This window comes from Molossus molossus, unplaced genomic scaffold (genome assembly GCF_014108415.1).
Source record: "Molossus molossus isolate mMolMol1 unplaced genomic scaffold, mMolMol1.p scaffold_m16_p_6, whole genome shotgun sequence".
In the NCBI taxonomy this organism is placed as follows: domain Eukaryota; kingdom Metazoa; phylum Chordata; class Mammalia; order Chiroptera; family Molossidae; genus Molossus; species Molossus molossus.
Window position 1 is genome coordinate 55,735 of NW_023425399.1, and position 19,481 is coordinate 75,215.

The window sequence follows — 19,481 nt, forward strand, 5'->3', positions numbered from 1 at the left end:
ACGGAGGTGAGGGGCTCTCCCCGCCACCTGCCCCCCCTCCTGGTGTGTGTGGCGGGCTGGCAGGGAGAGAACGGTGAGGGGACCTGCAGACCAGCCCGCACCGCGCAGCCGCCGGGCACCGGACACCCTCAGGGTTGGGCTTTCTGTTCCGGACGCACAGCTCTTTGGAAAAATTCCTCCATCAGCCTCAGGTGGGTGGAGTGACGGGATGGGGACTGCCCACCGTCTCCAGACCACAGCCCCGATACAGAGGCCAGCTCTTAGCTCTTTACAGGGGGTGCTTGTCTTGGGACTCGGGCCACTCCCCAGCACAGGCTCCAAGGCCGGGAGTCCTCCCCCGCCTCTGTCCAAGGAGACAACGGCCTGGAGCACCCTGGGAACTGAAGAAAGGGCTACTACTGGGGTCCAGGGTGTCCCTGTTTGGAAAGCAGGTTGGTGGGAAGCCCAAGGAATTCTGAGCCATTCCCAGGTCACCCCGGTGGGGTCTGAAGGAAGCCCCCTCTCCCCCAGGCTCTCAGAGGCCCCTTTCGTGCCGACCACGGTGTCTTCAGAGGTGAAGAGACCACCGTCCTCAGGAGGGACAAGGACACAGCATCGCCCAGCGGTGAACCCCTCCTGGAGGTGGGCCGAGTCCTAGCTGCCCGAGGGGCAGAACCCTGGGTGCGAAAGGACAGGACCCTGGCGGCTCTGCCCGGGAGCAGCCCTCAGGCCTGGCACCCACCTCCTCAGGCTCCTCCTCTCGGGGGCGGCTGGGCTTGGTGTAGTCCAGGGGCCGGTCCCACTCATCCTGGCGGGAGGCCTGGCTGGACTGGGGTGAGGTCATGGAGCTGCCGGGGGTGCTGGTGCTGCTCTGGCGCTGGGAGGCGTCGGGAGACTTCACCCCGGGGCTGCCGCCGCCACCACCGCCACCGCCGCCAGGGAACGCGCCGTCCCGCTTGCGGTGCCTGTGCATGCTCAAGTCCAGGGTCCCGTTTTCATCCACCTCAATGTCCGCGGACTGCAACGCAAAGGAGCCATCTGTGTCTGCAACGCCACACCCTCCGCGTGGGCCTGGAGATACTGACAGCAGCTTTGCAGACTCCGAAACAGGTTCCCTCAGAAGGAAGCCAAACACAGTAGAAGAGCCTCTGGGACGTGAGTCCTGAAACCCACATGGAGGAGACTCTACCTCCTTCCTTCCAGTCTCCCTGGATCACAGACTACATCCTTGAGCGCACGAGCATGGTCAGACGAGAGCATGTGCATGATCTTCAGACTCAGGGAGACACGAGGACACACGTGTGTGCATGACCCTCAGACTCGGGGAGACACGAGGACACACGTGTGTGCATGACCCTCAGACTCGAGGAGACACGAGGACACACGTGTGCATGACCCTCGGACTCAGGGAGACACGAGGACACACGTGTGTGCACAACCCTCAGACTCAGGGAGACACGAGGACATGCGTGTGTACAGCCCTCAGACTCAGGGAGGCACGAGGACACACGTGTGCACAGCCTGTGGTCTCTCGCTGGCATAGCACCAGCTCTCAGAAAGCTCCCATCTGGCCCTGGCCGGTTTGGCTCAGCGGTTAGAGCGTCGGCCTGCGGTCTGGAGAGACCCGGGTTCGGTTCCCGCTAAGGGCACGTACCTCGGTTGCAGTTTGTCCCCGGCCCTGGTTGGGTTGTGCGAGTGGGAGCCACTCGATGTGTCCCTTTCACGTCGATGTTTCTCTCTCTCTCTCTCTCTTTCCCTCCCTCTTTCCCTCCCACTCTATCTGAACAAAAAATGGAAAAACGTCCTCCGGTGAGGATAAAAAATAATAATAATAAAATATATTAAAAAAAAAAAAAAAGAAAGAAAGAAAGCTCCCATCTGGAGGCCACAGCTGGGGGTAGAAAAGGAGGGAATGATGATCTCCAGACAGACACTGGGTGATCCCAAGAACCTCTTGCTCAGAGGCCTGTGGTCCTGACTGCAAACTCCTCTCAATGACCTGTGCCTCGGAAGGGGCTCCCTGCGGGACACACAGACCTTGCTGGGGGCCCCCTGTGGCTTCGTGCTGAGGTTCTCAGGCATCTCCCAGCAGCGCGTGGAGAGGTTCAGGATGGCGGTAGCGGCCATGTGTGCGGCCTCGGCGTCGTGTGAGTAGTCGAAGCCTGCGGAAGAGGGGAGAGCTGTGCCGGGGGAGGAGGCCCTCGGGAAGGCTGCAAAGGGAGCGGACGGGCTGAGGAAGGGCAGGAGGTGACACGGAGGGACTTCCAGGGGTGGGCACACAGGGCGAGCGACGGGTCCTTCAGGCTGCTCACATGTGCCCCACACCCAACCCGCACTCCTGGGTGGGACTGAGGAGGCTATTTCGGGCCTGACCAAAATTTGTACAGAAAGAACAAAACCCTCCGAAGACATCCAGCATCCCTGATATTTCAAACAAAAACCAGTTATCCCTCGGAGAATGGTGACCAGAAGACGGAAGGCGACAGGATGGGTGTTTGGGGTATCACGCAGGCAGGACAACTGCGTCAAACATCTCAAAAGGCTGATTTCAGTGTCCCCATAATAGTTCCTGCTTTAACTAAGCAACGTGACTGTTGAAATCGACATGAGGCCCACCAGGCCTGAGACGTCTGAGTGATCACGGACCCACAGCAAACTTGCCGACGGACGGAAAGTTCCCTGTGAGTGTGCTGGTGCCGTGGGTGCCCAAGCGCGAGGGCAGGAAGCCTCGTCCTAAGGAGCGGAGAGGCGCGCGTGCTTCCGCCATCACTGAATCCACGGGTGTGCTCATTATTCACGGGCAGGAAGCCGCACGTCCTCCAGGAGACGCCGTGGTGCAGGTGCTCTCCCATCTCATGTGCATTTCCAGGGCTAATGGGCTGGCAACCCACACACCAGTGTGATAAGTGACAAAAGAGACAGGAAGGATTGTTCCCAAAGGCGCATCTCTGTTAGAACAAGTGCGCAGAGAATGTGTTGCTAGTATCACAGATAACACGTTGTATCCAGCAAGACGGTCCCGTGTAGGAAGGAAATGGCTCCTGTCTGGGTACCAGGCTCAGCACAGCAGTTGTCTGACCCACCCCAGACACCAAACACAGACCCAAGCACACACGCATGCACACACGCACACACGTGTGTGTGCACACACACGCACACACGTGTGTGCACACCCTGCCCCGCTGTGTCAGAACAAGCAGGCTGGGAGGAGATGGCCAAGAGGAGATGTCAAAGGGGGACCATGTCAGCGAAGTTATCCTCAGGCCTTTGGACGTGCACACCACAAAGGACCTGGTTTCGTTTCACGAATATTGAGGGCTCACTTCGCGTCTGATGACGAACAAGGAAGGGTGGACACGGAGCCAGCTAACACCCTGGTTCCACCCGTCAGCCCCCAGGACAGACTCCCCTCGTGCTCCTGGCAGGGCCCCTCCTTCACGGCGCCTCCCCTGCACCTCCCAGGGGCAGTTCTCCCCAACTTACATTTAAAGGCTTTAGGTGAGGTTTCGCTGGTCTGAATCTTTGGGGCAAGCATGCGTTTGCCAAACACCTGAGCATCAAAACTTGCGTAGTCGAAGGTGACCTTGGAGAACTTCTCCAGCTCCTTGGCCAGGTTGGCCCTGGGCGTGGAAGGGGCCACACTGGACCGGCAGCTTCCGTATGGAGGGACCTCGAACTGCTTCACAAAGCACATGGGTCTGGGGAGCAAGGAGATGCAGAGCCATGAGGCCAGGCCTCATCTCCGCAGCCTTAGCCCACAGCCGGCACAGCCCTCAGAGCCCCCGGTGGACCCTCCCCCGTGCCTGCCTGGGACCTGATCTGTATGAGGAATGGCTTGTCCCCTTGTAGACAGCATGAGCCAGAGGAGACACGGCCTGGGACTCTCCCCCAGAACGCAGGAGAGCAGATTTCCAGCAGCTCAGTGACAGTTGGTAGGAGCCCTTGGCCAGGAGCCAGGCAGCAGCCGCTGCAGGGCAGAACTCTATTGGTGGGAGGGGAGGGCCCCAGGGGGAGGGATCTGGGGCCTGTTTCTGAGAACCAGCCCCACTGCACCCTTCCCTGGGTAGGGCTGGTCGAGACGGCCCCTGAAGGCACCGCAGCAGGGCCCAGGGCAGGAGCAGCCACTGCAGGAGGTTCGCTCATTGTCACTGAAGCTCCAGAGTTCAGAGGTTTAAATGCACCAGAGATGGCCTGAGGCCCCAGCCCAGACAGCCCAGAAGCCAGGGCACGAAGACCACCAGGGAGGAAGCTGCCCACTGTGCCGGGTGCAGAGGAACTTCTGTTCCCGTCAGCGCAGAGAGAAGGCCTGGGGGACTCCCACCCCACCTCTGCAGCAGAATAGAAACTGTCCTGTGTGCCCCCAAACTGCCCTCCAGCTCCACCATGGAAGGCCCCACAGCTACTTGAGACATCAGCACACGCACACAGGCATGGGCACAGGCACACGGACACATGCATGCACACGCACACAGGCACAGGCACACTCACGTGGGCACATGCACACGCACACAAGGACATGCGCACGGGCACATGCACATAGGAACACTCACAGGCACAGGCATATGCACATGCAAACAGGCGCATGCACACGCGCACAGGCACACAGGCATGGGTACACGCACATGCACACACGAGCACACACACACAGGCACGGGCACACGCATACAGGCACACACATGCACACAGGCACGGGCACACACACACAGGCAATCCAGAGGCAGCCCCTCCAGGGCTGTGGTCCTTGCACTCACCTGAGGATCCGATCTGAATTGGAGCCTGTCTTGGAAGGATCTCCCGTCTGCGGCTGTTGCTTCTCGTGAGATTTGGCTAATTTTTCTGCAGCAGCAATGGGACACCCGGACAAACTAAAGGACAAGGGGAATAGCTAAACACTCTTCTCTAGTCTCTGCCTGTCAAGTGGGCACATGGCAGGTGCCCACAGGAGCCCTGGGAACCCGGCCTGTCTCCAGAGCTGGGTGTTCTCTGCTCTGTGCTCGAGCCTCAAAGCACGAGCTGCTCAGGGGTCTGTCTGGGAAGTCTAAGCACAGCACACGGAGGCCCTGATCTTGCACGGAGCCCGAGGAGCCACGGTGGGCTGGCGGACCCCACCCCCACCCTCGCCACGCCCAGCTCGGCAAGTACCTTCTGTGTGTGTTGCGGTTGCTGTTCACGTGGCCCTGGCCGGTGCAGCCGGGCGTGGGGCACTTGAGCACGTTCTCGTGCATGGCCAAGACTGTAAGAGGACGGGGGTGGGGGGTGAGCACAGCCAGAGGGTGCAGGAGCCCTGTCTGAAGGGCACCTAGCACCCTGGAGCGGCAGTCAGGGCGGCCCCAGCACCCAAGCCTCAGCCCTGTCATGGACACCCCCCCCCCCATGCCCCCTGCCTCCTTGGGGCAGAAATGAACTCAGCTTCGCAGCCGCTGGCTGTCCTGTGACTCAAACCTGTCGGCCTCAGTTACTGCCTCCAGCCTGGAAACCAGGACAGGCCCCCTGAGCCTGCAGGACAGACAGAGCCTCCCCCCAGCTGCCTCCTCTCCCTCGGGTGCCTGTGCCATGACCGTCTTCCAGGGCCCTGGCCCACTCTGCCGTCTCAAGGAGAATGACTGGGCATTCTCCACGTCCCCAGCCTTATTCAGGTTTGGGCATCTGGACGGTGCCCATCCAAGGGGGAGCCCCAAGTGGCCACTCCTCCACGTGGACATGGTCTGAACGTCAGAGGTGTGCCGAGCTACTCACTCTCCGGAGGAATCCTGTCCTTGTGGGGGCAGCCAGACAGGCTGCGGTGGTGAGGGTACAACCCAGTCACGTGGCCGGTGCCGTCACAGCCTGGCGTCGGGCACTTAATCTCACGTTTCTCTGCTCTTGAGGAATCTGCATAGGCACAACACACCAGTCGGAAGGTGCCCAGAGCCGTGCGGCAGGTGGCGGGCAGCGAGGGGAGCGGCCAGTCTGCCCAAGACCACTGGAGGGACCAGGCTGGACAAGGAGGTGTCTGCCCAGAGACTGGAGAAGCCGGGAGGCCGACCAAACTGCTCCAGTGGCACAGCTGGGCCGTCCCCTCTCCTGCTCCTCCAGAGGGGGGAACTGCCCAGGTCCCCACCCCGAGGCCCGGCCCCTGCACAGAAAGGTGACGGTGGCCCGGCCAGTGTGGCTCAGGGGCTGAGCATCGACCCTGCACCAAGAGGTCTCCAGTTCGATTTCTGGTCAGGGCACATGCCCAGGTTGTGAGCCCATCCCCAGTGGGGGTTGTGCAGGAGGTGGCCAGTGGATGTTCTCTCTCATCGATGTTTCTCTCTCTCCCTCTCCCTTCCTCTCTCTCTAAAATCAATAAAGAAAAAAAATTTTTTTTAAGAAAGAAAGAAAAGTGAAGTTGAGGTGACAAGGTCCCTGCCAGGACATGTCCTTTAGATCTGACAAAATGAGGACAAAGATGAGGAACTCCCGCAAAGCCACAGGACTAACAAATGCCTGGGCAGGAATTGAAGTTCAGATCTCAGGACGGGCCTCATCCGGCCTCTGCAGGCCCAGAGAGGTCACAGGTGAGTGTGGGAGCCCAAGGGGACACCTGTCAGGACACCGATGATCTCCAGAGCAGGCCTGTGCCCCTGACAAACTTGTGGGCAGAGCCCTTCCCTCTGGGAGAACCCAGAAGGCCTGAGCCCCAGCACGGAGGGGGCTGAGGAACCTCCCATACTTGCTTCCTGAGCCTCTGTGCTGGACGCCCTCATCTGCGCCCGCGTCAGTCCCGCGAGGCCTGCGTGGCACCACCTGGCACTCCCAGCTCGGCCACTGCACTCGAGACCCTGATGTCCGTCCCACAGGTGTGAGTCCCCAAACACCTGGGCCTGGGGGGTCACTCTGTCCCCGTGTCCCCAGTCGTGCTCCTCTCCAACAGTGTCCCACTGACCTGTGGGCCCCGGACTGTCACTCGACACCACCCCCGAGTCCATGTCATATTCATGTGGGTCTCCTGGTGTCACATCCCCTCAAGGCCCATGCATGGCTTATGCTGGCCAGAATTGGAGCCCCCAAACTGCTGTCCCTCAAGTCTGTGCCACCCTGAAGTGTCTCCCCTTGACAGCTATCCTCAGGTTGAAATGTCTCCATCTGGGCCCCTCACCTGTGTCCCTGAATATCTGCCCCCAAGCCGGTCTCCTATGAGGGAGTGTTCCCAGAAAACATGGCCCTAGGCCTCCACAAGCTAGGAGGTCCCTGAGCCCTCTCAAGTCCATTCACGAACCAGGGGGCTCCCCCCAGGTCTTTCTGTGTCCCTCCATGACCCAGGTGGGTCCCCCAAATCTGTCTGTGTCCCTCCATGACCCAGGTGGGTCCCCCAGGTCTGTCTGTGTCCCTCCATGACCCAGGGGGCTCCCCAGGCTGGGGCTGAGCACTGAGCTGGGTCACTGTTTCTCCTCTCTGCCCTCAGCTCTGTGTTTCTCTCCGATGACCCTGTGTGAGCAGCATGAGCTCACGTTCTCCAAGCAGTGACCACACTGTGCGCATATCTGCCCCTCATCTCGCCTGCGCCCCCGCCCCCAGCGGTGCTCAGGCTGTGTCTGCTGGGCCTGCATCAGCACCGCTGTCCCTGGTGAGGGTGGGGGACCCATCGGGCTCCGGCCCTACCTTTGCTGCAGTAGGCCTTCCGCGTGGCATCCAGGGGCCTGCCCACCTTCACCGACTCGCCTGTGCCCTGCTCCGCGGGCTCGCTCCCAGCCCGCACCTGCTCGGCCTTCAGGGCGATGGCCTGCTCCAGGAGGCCCAGGTTGCCCCGGGTCATCATGTCGTACATCTCCGACTCGTCCGTCACCACAGACTTCTGGGAGCGCGAGTCCTCGTCCTTGCCGTCGTCGGAGTGCACCTCCACTATGACCGAGTACTCCGGCTTGGGACTGGGGAGCACAGAGGCCTTTCTGGGGGCGGCGTGGGGAGCGCCCTCCTGGCAGGTCACACTGAGAGCGGCCTCCTCTTCGTCATCGTCCTCGTCCTCCTCGTCCTCGTCCTCGTCCTCCTCGTCCTCCTCGTCTTCCTCCTCCTCTTCCTCCGCGTGGCTGAGGGAGACTTTCTGCTGGCTCGACTCCTCACTGGCCACTCCCTCCGAGGCCTGGGGACAGAGCTCCTGGGAGCGCTCGCTGGTGACCTCGATGACCTCCTCTGCGTCCTCCGGCTGAACAAAGACGTCCTTCTCCCCTTCGTCGCTGGTGGCCCCTTCATCTTCCTCCGGAACCAGGTGCACGGTGCTGCCGGGTTCGGCTTCTTGGTCCGAGCCCTCCCTGACCAGCGTCTCTTCGGAGACTTGGCCCAGGTTTAGGAGAGAAGTCGCAATGGTTTCCCGATAGCTGATGTAGCTGCCTTTGGAGGAGTGTGTGGGGCTGCCGATGAGGCTGGACCCAAAATGAGACTGGACGGGGCTCCTTCCTGCACAAGGTCGGAAAGGCCACGTGAAGGGGATGCCTGGGGGGACGGTGTCTAGGACTCTGTCCCCACCACTGCCGCAGCTGGTGACACAAACCCCCGGAAGGGGACTCGGTGTGGTCATTGGTATCACTGCCTCTGCCCAGGTCTGGAGACCACGGTGGACTCATCTTAGGGGTGGACAGAGTAACTGATACTCAATTTTTTTTTTTTAATCCTCACCCAAGGACATTTTTATATTTATCTTCAGATAGAGCAGGAGGGAGAGAGGGGGGAAGAGAGAGAGAGAAACATCGATGTGAGAGAGACACATGGACTGGTCACCATCCACACGACCCCAACCAGGGCCGGGGACAAACTGCAACCGAGGCACCTGCCCTTAGCGGGAACCAAACCCAGGACTCTGGTCCGCAGGCCGATGCTCTAACCACTGAGCCAAACCGGCCAGGGCTGATACTCTATTTTTAAAGTCAAGTGAGCCCTGGCTGGTGTGGCTCAGTGGTTGAGCATGTTCCCATGCACTGGGAGGTTGCTGGTTCGATCCCCTGGTCAGGACACGTGCCAGGCTGTGGGCTGATCCCCAGTAGGGTTGTGCAAGAGGCAGCTGATCAATGTTTCTCTCTCTCCCTCTCCCCTCCTCTCTCTAAAAAATTAATAAAATACGTGTTTTAGAGTCATTGTGGTACTTTCCCAAATAATTTCACAAAATGGAGCTCAAAGAATACAACAGATTTTTTTTAATTGTTTCAAAATCAAAAGCAATGAATGAATTTATACTTTTAAAGGACCCAAATGTAAATGTTTTCACCACCGTGACTACGATGTGGGCCCTCCCACGTGCCAGCCCGGGGGGGGGGGGTGGTCATCTCCCCTGGGACTGGGCAGCACGAAGCCAGTGTGCAGGCCGTGCTCCTGGTCCACGACAGGACCGACGCCCAGCCCCCACCCCTCCTCTGTGAGGGAGCCTGTGAGTCAGGGCTTCCTGCCTGAGCCCAGAGGTAGGTTAGTGTGGGACCCTCCAGGATCAGCTCCAAAAACTAAAAAAATCCACCTCAGCCCTGCTGGTTTGGCTCAGCGGTTAGAGTGTCAGCCCAGAGACCAAAGGGTAACAGGTGTGATTCCAATCAAGGGCACATACCTGGGCTGCAGGTTTGATCCCCGGTCCTACTTGGGGTCGTGAGGGAGGCAACCAGTCCATGTGTCTCTCTCACATTAATGTTTCTCTCACTCTCCCTAAAAACCAATGGAAAAATATCCTCAGGTGAGAATTAACAATAATAAGTAAATAAATAAAAATAAAAAGTCCACCTCAGACCCAGGAGCTCAGGGGTACGGGGGTGTTTGGACCTCGGGGCTGCACATCAGCATTGCCAGGGCGGGGTGCCCCTCAGTCTCCGCAGGCGACAAGACGCACCAGCCCCAGGCTGCTCTCCCCAAGGGCCAGACACACAGCCATGTCCACATGTCCACCTGCTGCTCACGTGCACGGACACACAGCCTCAGTCACACAGGGCTCGCACACAGACGCCCCGGCCCCCCCAGGAAGCCCGTGCACGTCGGCACAGGGCGTCACTTGTTCTCAGGAAGGGCCTTCCTGGCAGGAGGCTCCGGGCGCACGGGCTGTGACTCCCAGGGACACACTGAGCCCTGTATTCGGGCAGAGAGGGAACAAAGCACCTTCCGCTGGCCCAGGGTGATGAATCTCCTCCTGTCCGGACAGCTCGGCCTCCTCCTCCTCCGGAGCTCCTTCCGATCCATCTGAAACAGAGCCGCCCTTCACCTCGGCGTCCTCACTGCCGTCGCTGTCCACGCCGTAGCCCTCATCCAGAGCCAGCTTCAGAGGGTGCGACTTCCGCTTGGACACCAGGTGCTGGGCCTCGGCGCCCTCCAGCTTCCTCTTCTTGGCCAGAGGGCAGCTCTGCAAACTGGAGCAAGGGGACCAGCCGGGGCCCCATCAGTACCTCCCAGGCCCTCCCGCCCTTCGCCCTGCTTCTCTTGGCATTCCACAGCCCCAAACGCGCTGGCTGGTTTTGGGTTTTACACGAACTGTCCCGGTAGAGCTGTGAGTCCTATCTCTGCCTTCTCTCAGACGACCCCCGGAGGGCAGGGCCTGGCGCCTGGCTGCTCTGCCCCATGCCCAGCAGGCAGGTCCCTGAGGGCAGACACTTCCCACCCTCACCCACCCTCTGACCCTGAGGTCAACGGAGCCCTGGGAGGGCTCAGGTCAGCCCAGTGTGCCGGGGCTGCTCCTGCTCGGACCCGACAGGGAGAGCGGTACCGCCCACTCGGCCTCAGCCACAAGGGCCCCTCAGGAACAGGTCTGTGGGAGCACCTGCAGCTCAGCAGCCGTGGCGGACACGGAGGTCCTAGACCCCGGTCTCCAACACCCCGCAGCCCCCCGCACTGGGATGAGGGCCCACAGACATCCTCACCTCCGGTGCCTGGAGTACTTGCCGCGGATGTGTCCCGAGCCCGTGCATCCCGGGGTGGGGCAGCTGGGGAGACAAGCAGAGGGGTCACTCGGGGGAGGGGCCCCGCCCAGACCCGCACCCTGGGGAGCAGAGGACTGTGTCCGGCTGCTCATCTCAGGACGGCTGCTTGCAGTTGGCTAAAAATTAATGAAATAACTCCCCCCACTTAAATAAATGAACGGCTCATTACAGTTTTATGAGTGTGTTTAATTAGAGATCTGTGCGTATGCGATAAGACTTCCAGCGTCGGCATCTCCGGAAGGCTGTCTTTCCACTGATGCGTCTTTCCCATGGCGAGCAAACTGTCCCCGGGGCTGGGACACGAGACCCTCTGAACACCCCCAAGACCAGTGCCTGAGGGCACAGCACAGACACGGGGACCTCCACCGCTGTCACCAACATCCTGCAGCGCTCGCCAGTCCCTGGGCAAGGCGGAAGGTGGTGACACGTCCGTGTGGCCCGGGACACAGGCCCCAGCTGGAGGTGGCCAAGCCTAGTGTGGTGACGTCAGGAGGACCGATGGCTCTGGAGCTGCATGAGACCTCAGTGGGGTGACGCTGGGCTTGTCACGGCACCCCACCTCAGAGCTGGTGGGTGGACATGGATGCAGGCGAACCCCCAGGACTCCTTCACCCTTCACCATCTTCTGTGTCCCCACAGAACAGACCATGGGATGCTCAGGAAACTTCTGATCATGCACATGGACCATGTCAGCCGACCCACTTCCCCAGGGGCCAGCTCCCCAAGGCAGTGAGGGACCTGTGGGGGCGGGGGGCAGCGTCTGCAGGCTGCTGGACACATCCACAGACCACGGACTGCAAAGAGCTGTTATCGCCCCATTTTACAGAGCAGCAAACTGACACCTACAAGATGGACAACCCTTGGGATGTCACCTAAAGGAGGGGGGGTCTGAGCTCCTCCTAGAAGGAGGTCACCCCAAGTTGGGAAGACCTTGTGTTTAACGGGAGCAACACCACGGGGCCTGAGTTCCACCTTGGGTCAGACTTTTCCCAGAGCCACAGAGGAGAGAAGTTTCGGGTCCGACCCCCGCAGGTTGCTGGGAACTGGAAAGGGCATCACCCTTAACCTCTGACCAGACGCCTCAGTGATTCCTGACCTGGCTGGTCACAGGCCTGCGTGTAGACAGCTGTGGGGCCAAACTGGCCAGGAGGCCTCTCCTGCTGACCAGTCAGGAAGAAACAGAACGGTGTATGGAGGCAAAGCCCCACCCGAGCCCAGCAGTGGCCTTTGGGGAGCAGGGTGTCTGGTGGGGACACTGTCTGCATGTGGGGGCCTCACGGTTGGTCCCAGGACTGATCTCTGTTTTCAAAAGAAGACGGCAGGAGTGAAGGAGGGAGGGAGAAATCTACTTTAACCACACGTGTCCTCTGCAGACAGACCTGTGGCCACTGTCCCCCAGTCTGTCTGTCTGTCCCCTGCTCTGTCTGTCTGTTTCCTGGTCTCTCTGTCTGTCCCCTAGTCTATCTATTGCAGTCTGTCCCCTGGTCTGTCTGTACCCCACACTTGCTTCACTCTCTCAAGAACCAGCTTTGAGACTTTCCACAAAAGCTCCTTGTTATGGGGGATTTGAAGCTTAGGTCCCAATTAGTCAATTAATCACTGAGTTAATCAAGCAATCAGGCGGCAGCTGCCAGGGAGGCCTGCAGCCCTGGCACTGCCCCCACACGTCACCTGCTCCAAGACGCACCTCCGCCACCCAGTCAGAGGCCTGGCCTGCAGCCCCGCCTGGTGTGGCACTGGGGAGGGCCCCACCCGGAGGCCTGGTTCCATGGGCACCGCTCCGAGGGCCTGGACTCAGCAGCGCGCTGTGGCGGCAGATGGGCCCAGACCAGAACCTCAGGACAGAGTCTGCCACCTTTTCCCTGTGCAAAGGGGGACCCGTCAGTCCCCCTGTCTTCCCGCAGACGCTGGAGGTGGGAGGAGCCGAGGGCCCAGCCGTCCCAGCCTGTCTGCCGCTCAGCTCGTCGTCACCCGTGCTGATGCCTGGACGAGGGAACCGCTGGGTGGACGTGACCCGGAGCTCTGGACCATGGCACCCACGCCCCCTCCCTGTGCCGGCCCCACCGTGGGAGGAAGTCGCACCGGGTCACAGCCCCGCACGGAGCTCATGCCCTCCCCCCGCGCGGGAGGTACAGACACCTTGGCCGGGTCTGCTCAGCTTCACCACAGGCACCGGCTCTCAGAAAGCCTTGCTGAAGACACTGTTTGGAGAATACTGGACTTCAATGGTCTGGCTAGTGCCTCCCTGGGAAACTGGACGGTCGCACTGCTGCCGAGAGCAGGTTGACGAAGCCCAGTGCTCACCAGCCCCTTATGCTGGCCGGGTCTCCAGACTATTCCACAGCAAATCCATCTCAGAGTCATTGTTCCTTCGTACTCCAAGGTCCCAAGACAACATCCAACCCTTTGGGTTTGCTTTTCTAGCTTCTTCCGTAATTTCATCTCCCGCCAGAAACACCTGCCGTCACCCAGCCGGAGGCTCCTCAAGCACTGTCCCGGGACGTGCCCGGTGCGCGTCCCAGCCCAGCAAGGAAGTGACACCTCCTCCTGGAAGCTTCTCTCCCGCGATCAGGCCCTCGGAGGCCACGCGGGGTCTCTCGGTGGTGCTGGTCGGACTGCCGCCCACCTCCCCTCCCACCCAGACAGGCCTGGGCTCTGAGCTACCCCTGCTCTTCTGCCCGGGTGACTTCCACCCTCTTGCCCTCAGTCTCCCCGCCCCACAAACGGAGCCATAACACCGGCAGGCGCGGTGTCCGTGAGGATCTGACATCAAAACCGCGTCGTGCTCGGCCTCTGCGCCTCCCCCACACCCCTGCCCTTCCGGTCCAAGCTATAGCCCCAGGGACTCCGGGACACTTTGGGGTCCTCCCATTCTCCTCATTGGCAAAAGCTAATCGTTCAACAACGACATGGAGAGGAATAAAGTGGTCCTGGACCCCAGTTTGCTCTCAGTTCAGTGAGAATCTTCTCACCTAAGAACTGAGAACCGGCAGAGGCCCTGGAGCCCTGGCAGGAAGAGCAGCATCGACCCTCAGGACCCGGTGTGCCGTGTCCCCCCGGGTCCGGAAGCTCAGATACCTCCACCAAGGGGTGTTTGTCCTGGCCCCTCAGAGTGGGCATCTCGCGGTGGGGCACGCCTAGGACCTGTCTCAGGGGCTAGGCATGGTGGTGCCCCCAGCTCCGGACTGCTGTGGGGCAGAAGCCCCTCCACCTCTCCAGGCACGAGCCTCAGGAAAGTTGTCTCACAAGGAATTTCTGACAATGAAATGGGCACCCAGTGCCCACATGGCATACTGGTGACCCTCACCTCCCCTCCTCTCGTGTTCCGAGCCAGAACTACCCTCCTCAGAAAAGGGGGGTCAGGGCCGGTCACTAGACACCACTCAGTGGAGGTCAGTCTGAGAAGGTGGCATGGGGGCTGGCACCAGAGGTCCTGGGAGGAGCCCAGGCCTGCATGTCCGTGTCCGTGTCCGTGTCCTCAGTCCTCGGGCACTGTGGGGAGGTGCTGGGACAGCCTGACCTGGAGGCACTGGGGTGGTTCCCCTCTGGCCATGCCCAGGACAGAAGCCTGCAGGTGAGGGCACACAGCCTCCGGGAGGCAGGCAGCCCCCTCCTGCTCTGACCAGCACATACTGCAGCGAGCTGTGCTCCCCCCTCCTCAGGACATCCATCCCCTGTGAGACGTGGGCCGGAATCTGCATCCCAGAGTTCAGCCGCGTGAGATCCCCAACACACAGAACCACCACCTGCATGTCTGAGTCTGTGGAAGACTCGGGACCAGAACAGCCTGTTCCTCTCTGGGCCAACAGGGCCTCAGACCACCTGACAGCCTGCTAGGGCAGCATGGCTGGGGACCGCGGTGACGGCAGGTACAGGTGGGCCAGGTGTGCACACAGCTGTGCCCTGCAAGGGGCTGGCTGTGTGGGGGCCAGGGCAGGGGCGGGGCGCCGACAGCCAACAGTGACAGAGAGAGGGGCCCCGTGAGGGAAGGTCCCCGGTGCAGTTGGCCAGTCCAAGTGCCCGGTATGGGACCGTGCTGCGTGCTGGTGGGGAGTCTCTTACCTGAGGTCGGCCCCTGCGGGCTCTGGGGGTGCTAGGTGAGAGAAACGAGAAACAGGCGAAGTCAGTATTGAAAAGGCACCATGAAGGAAGGGGCCCCGTGAGCACCCAGCCCATCTTCTGACAGTCTAACGGGCAAGCAGCCTCGGCCAACCCCGGAGGGGCAGAGGGATGGATGCCCCCGCACAGGCTTTCTGGGCCCTCGGGACCCGGACAGTATCTCGTTCTCTAATTGCACCTAGAAGTTGGTTCCTGGCAGGAAACCTGACCCAGCAGATAGAGCTGGACAGAGAAGGGAGCAGATGGGCCAAGCGGCAGGGGCTCAGCAATGAGCCACTGAGGGTGAAACACACGGGTCCCACCGGGCAGGCAGCGCACCTGAGAAGCTCAGCGCTCCCCTCACCTGTGTGTCAGGGAGGTGAGGCTGACGAAGGGGACGGGCTCCCCTCCTCCTTACCCCACCACCTCCCAGGCCCCACGAGTACGCAGACTGACGCCCTGGGAAGCGGAGGCTGGTGAGTCACTTCCAAACAGAACGGCCTCCTAGCACTTGCCTCCCCGCCTGGGGAGCTGTGTCTGCCTGCTCCTCTCTGCCCCGTGCACTTCGTCTGCCCCTCGGGCACCCTGAGGCTACCAGATGCCCTGTGCCCTGGGCACCAGCACTGGGGAGAAACAGGCAGGCCTGGGCATTGCTGCGGCTCTGCTCCCCTGAGGGCATGTTGGGAAAGTGACCTCTGCAGCCCTGGCACCTGGGACTGGGCAGAGCCAGCTGTGGGGGCCGGGGCGGGAGGCGCACTCACCTCGCAGGGCCTTGGACCGGGTGCGGGCTCGTGCGTCCTCGTTCTCCAAGCTCATCTGCAAGTAGAAACAACTGTCAGGTTAACAGGAAAACGGGGCTGCGGGGTCTCCAGCCATTTTCCAGCTCAAGCTTTGCGGGTGACGGCGAGTCTGTGGCACAGACAAGAAGTGGCCCAGCCCTGGCCGGTTTGGCTCAGTGGTCGGAGAGTTGGCCTACGGTCCAGAGAGTCCCAGGTTCGGTTCCTGCTAAGGGCGTATACCAAAAAAAAAAAAAAAAGTGGCTCCAGGGCAGGACAGGCTGGGGACCAGGATGGTGGACGGCCGGGTTCCCCCATCCACTGTGCCCCACCCCGCCCCAGGTCCACACCTGAGCAGGACAGGGCCGGCCCAAGCCCTGCTCACCGGGCACAAGTGCTCCAGCCCCAGGCAGGTCGCCCGCTGCAGAGCAGACTCTGCCCCCCAGTCCCCAGAGCACAGCTTCCCGTGGGAGCTGCCGTGAGGCCGTCCAGGCAGAAGCAGGCAGCTGGGAGCGGCTGGGCCTCCCAGGAAGTGTCAGAGGTGGGAGAGCTTGAGTCCCAGTGTGCTGTCCGGGAACAGTCCCAGGGGAAGAGCCTGAGCTCAGGACGCCCCTAATGCAGGCAGGGCCCCTTGTGTCCCCAGAGGCACAGGGGCCTCCGGGCACGACCGCCCGGGGCAGAGGGCAGGCGCAGACGTCACCAGGAAGGTCCCAGCAGCCACACGAACGATGTAAGAGGAAGCAGCTACAGTCGATGTTAATACTAAACTCACCCCAACCTACCCAAAACATTATCACTTCAACAATCTGGATATAAAAATTATGGCTTTGTCCTGTGATGACTCACTCTGAGGGCCCGCGTGTCTCCTGAGCTCACAGCGTGTGCCAAGTGCCATGACCACTGTGCTGGACGTGAACCCAGCGGAGGGGCCGTGGCCATGAGAGCCAGGCTGGGCAGAAACGCAGCCACCAGCTCGGCTCAACCAGTCCCGCCGGCCACCCGGGGCCGCTTCTCCCAGGAGAGGGTGAGTGGCACCTCCAAGGGAGACGAGGCACAGACTAGACCCCACCAGAGCCCATCATGGCCCCATCAACAGTCCCTGCCCCGACCCATTTCTGTGGGGGATGCACTGTCCCTCCAAGGGAGTCGAGGGAGAGCCCCCTGGAGATACCGGTCATCACACAGGAACTTGGCCTGTGCCACACGTGACACGTCTGGGCAGGCGATGAGAAGGTAGGAGACGGGAGCCCCAACATGCTCTGTGTCTCCAAGGGAGAGAGGCCTCTGCCAGGTGCCCCACACCCCAGGAGGCCCCAGGAGAGCGGGGCTCACCACCTGTCCCCAGGGTCAGGAAGAGGAGGAAGCAGTCCACCTGTCTCAGGCCACACCGAGGCCGCCTGCCGGACAGCCGGACAGTGGGAAGACGTGGCAAGAGAGGAAGCCAGGGTGGTGGGAGCCGGGGTTTAGTGTACGTACCACCAGGAAGACAGGAGGAGGAGCCTCCATGAGTGAGATGAGATTTGCAGAGCGAACCTCCCCACAAGCAGCACTAACATGTGATGGTTTATGTGACTTGTTAGGAGGAAAAATCGTCCAGCCGGTGTGGCTCAGTGGTTGAGCGTTGACCCTGCACCAAGAGGTCACCAGTTCGAGTCCCAGTCAGGGCACATGCCCAGGTTGTGGACCCCATTCCCAGTGGAGGGCATGCAGGAGGCGGCCCATCGACGTTCTGTCTCATCGATGTTTCTATCTCTCTCCCTCTCACTTCCTCTCTCTCTAAAATCAATAAAGGGACAACAAATAATTTTTTAAAAATTAGCCCTGGCCGGTTTGGTTCAGCGGTTAGAACGTCGGCCTGCGGTCCGGAGAGACCCGGGTTCGGTTCCCGCTAAGGGCATGTACTTCGGTTGCAGTTTGTCCCCGGCCCTGGTTGGTCGTGCGGGTGGCAGCCACTCGATGTGTCCCTTTCACGTCGATGTTTCTCTCTCTCTCTCCCTTCCTCTCTCTCCCTCCCACTCTATCTGTACAAAATATGGAAAAATATCCTCAGGTGAGGATAAAAAAAAAAAAGAAAGAAAAAAGAAAAATTAAATAAAATAAGGAGGAAAAATCAAAACCTGGGGTAATTCACGCAGCAGGTTGGGTCCAGGCTGCAGAGCCCGGGTTCTGAGCTGCATCTCGGCCCCCCAGCAGCAGGAGACGGTCGGTACACCTCCGTTTGGTAAGCTCCCTGGGGACCAGGCTCACAGTGAACGTGAAGAGAGGAGCAGGTGTCAACGGGGCCTCGTTATGGCTACGAGCCTTGCTCCGGGGCCCAGCGCCCACCTCCTGTGCGGGACGGCGGGCTGCTGACTGCTGGTGGCCGGACGGCTGGCCTGAGACCTGCTCTGCTTCCTGAGGACACTGGCGAGCGCACTGCTAGGCTGATGCGTGCCTTGGCAGTTGGACTTCCTGCAGACACGTTGCTCAGAGAGCAGAGAACAGGGAGGGTGGCGGGGGATCGGGACGCTGCCTGCAGACTACAAGCCCGTCGCCAAGCACCTGCACTTGCAATGTGTCTGCATCAGGTGGTCGGTCAGTGAGAAGTTCTGTTCAGTGCATGTGCTTGGATTTTAAAAGGGAGAAAAACGGAGCTACAGGGAGAAAGACAGGTCAGCTCTTGAACATGAGAGTGAACTTTTAAGAGCCGATGACGGGACGTCGGCAGCCAGGCTGATCTCTAAGCTGTTTGGGGCCGGCAGTCGCGGCCCCTGGGGCGGGGGCAAGGCTGTGGTGAAGGCTGCCAGCCCACGGATTCCTTCCGGGAGGGTGAGGAGGCAGGTTCTCTGCTGTCCTCACGCCCTAGACACGGCTGCTCCGTGTCCCCAGCAGAACCTGGCAGCACCTAGCAGCCCCCACCCCACAAAGACAAGGAGACACATCCCGATTTTCATTCATTTGTTGTTGAAAACCCTTCACTTGCTCCAAGCACAAACCCACCAAGTCCCTGTTTTTTCGCAGCCCACAACTTACTGAACAGCCTCTCCCCTTGAGGTGAAAAGGCCCCTTGTCACAGCCGAGCGACCTTAGGTGAACGCCACTCTCCGGGGGGGCAGGGGCTCCCTCAGGGCATCGCCCGTGTCTGTCCCGCCGGCCCCTTCTCCATGAGGGGCACCCCACAGCCTGTGCGCCTTCGCCAGCTTGACACTCCACTGTTCTGTCTCCGCAGGAAACGGGAGGAGAGTGATTTACAAATGCAGACCCACCGATGTGGCCGCACTGCGGACAGCGAGGGCGGACCTGGTCCTCCATTCGCCTTGTTTTATCGATGTCTAACGCTGGCCTCCCTTGGGGCTGCTCCTCGAGGACCAGCCCTTTCAGACCCATCTGCACATCCACTGCCCAAACTGGGTTCCCAGAGCTGGACATTCACAGCAGGGGAACCGGACGAGCCCATGTGGTCAGAAGCCCCCACACCTGTGACTTCATCAGGACTCTGGGAACGTGAGGTGAGAGATTCACTCAGACCCGACCAGTGACACAGTGGGTGGGTGGGGGTGCTGCGTCCAAGGCTGTCCGGTTGACCCCTACGGGGTCTATGGAGGGTCCCCTCCCTCCCTGTCACTAACCCCAAACCCTGACCCTTGACCACTGCCCTGTGTCTCCTTCTCTGTCCCTCCTTTCTCCTGTTCTTCCCCGGAGCCTCCTGCCCCTCTGCACAGACGGCTGACGCCTGGCCCGAAAC

At 60.7% G+C, this 19,481-nt stretch overlaps 1 protein-coding gene across 1 annotated transcript in view; it reads right to left on the bottom strand.

Moving 5' to 3' along the window:
* MYT1 (myelin transcription factor 1) overlaps positions 1 to 19,481 on the bottom strand; it is a 53,068-nt gene that overhangs the window by 16,573 nt on the left and 17,014 nt on the right. Inside the window, exons 3-13 of the mRNA XM_036244504.1 lie at positions 15,743 to 15,797; positions 14,946 to 14,976; positions 10,824 to 10,886; positions 10,069 to 10,316; positions 7,603 to 8,394; positions 5,716 to 5,850; positions 5,122 to 5,212; positions 4,731 to 4,844; positions 3,463 to 3,677; positions 2,017 to 2,141; positions 722 to 997 (exon numbers count right to left, since the gene is read on the bottom strand). Of these exons, the coding sequence (XP_036100397.1) occupies positions 722 to 997; positions 2,017 to 2,141; positions 3,463 to 3,677; positions 4,731 to 4,844; positions 5,122 to 5,212; positions 5,716 to 5,850; positions 7,603 to 8,394; positions 10,069 to 10,316; positions 10,824 to 10,886; positions 14,946 to 14,976; positions 15,743 to 15,797 (2,145 nt within the window). The remainder of the gene's footprint in view (positions 1 to 721; positions 998 to 2,016; positions 2,142 to 3,462; positions 3,678 to 4,730; positions 4,845 to 5,121; positions 5,213 to 5,715; positions 5,851 to 7,602; positions 8,395 to 10,068; positions 10,317 to 10,823; positions 10,887 to 14,945; positions 14,977 to 15,742; positions 15,798 to 19,481) is intronic.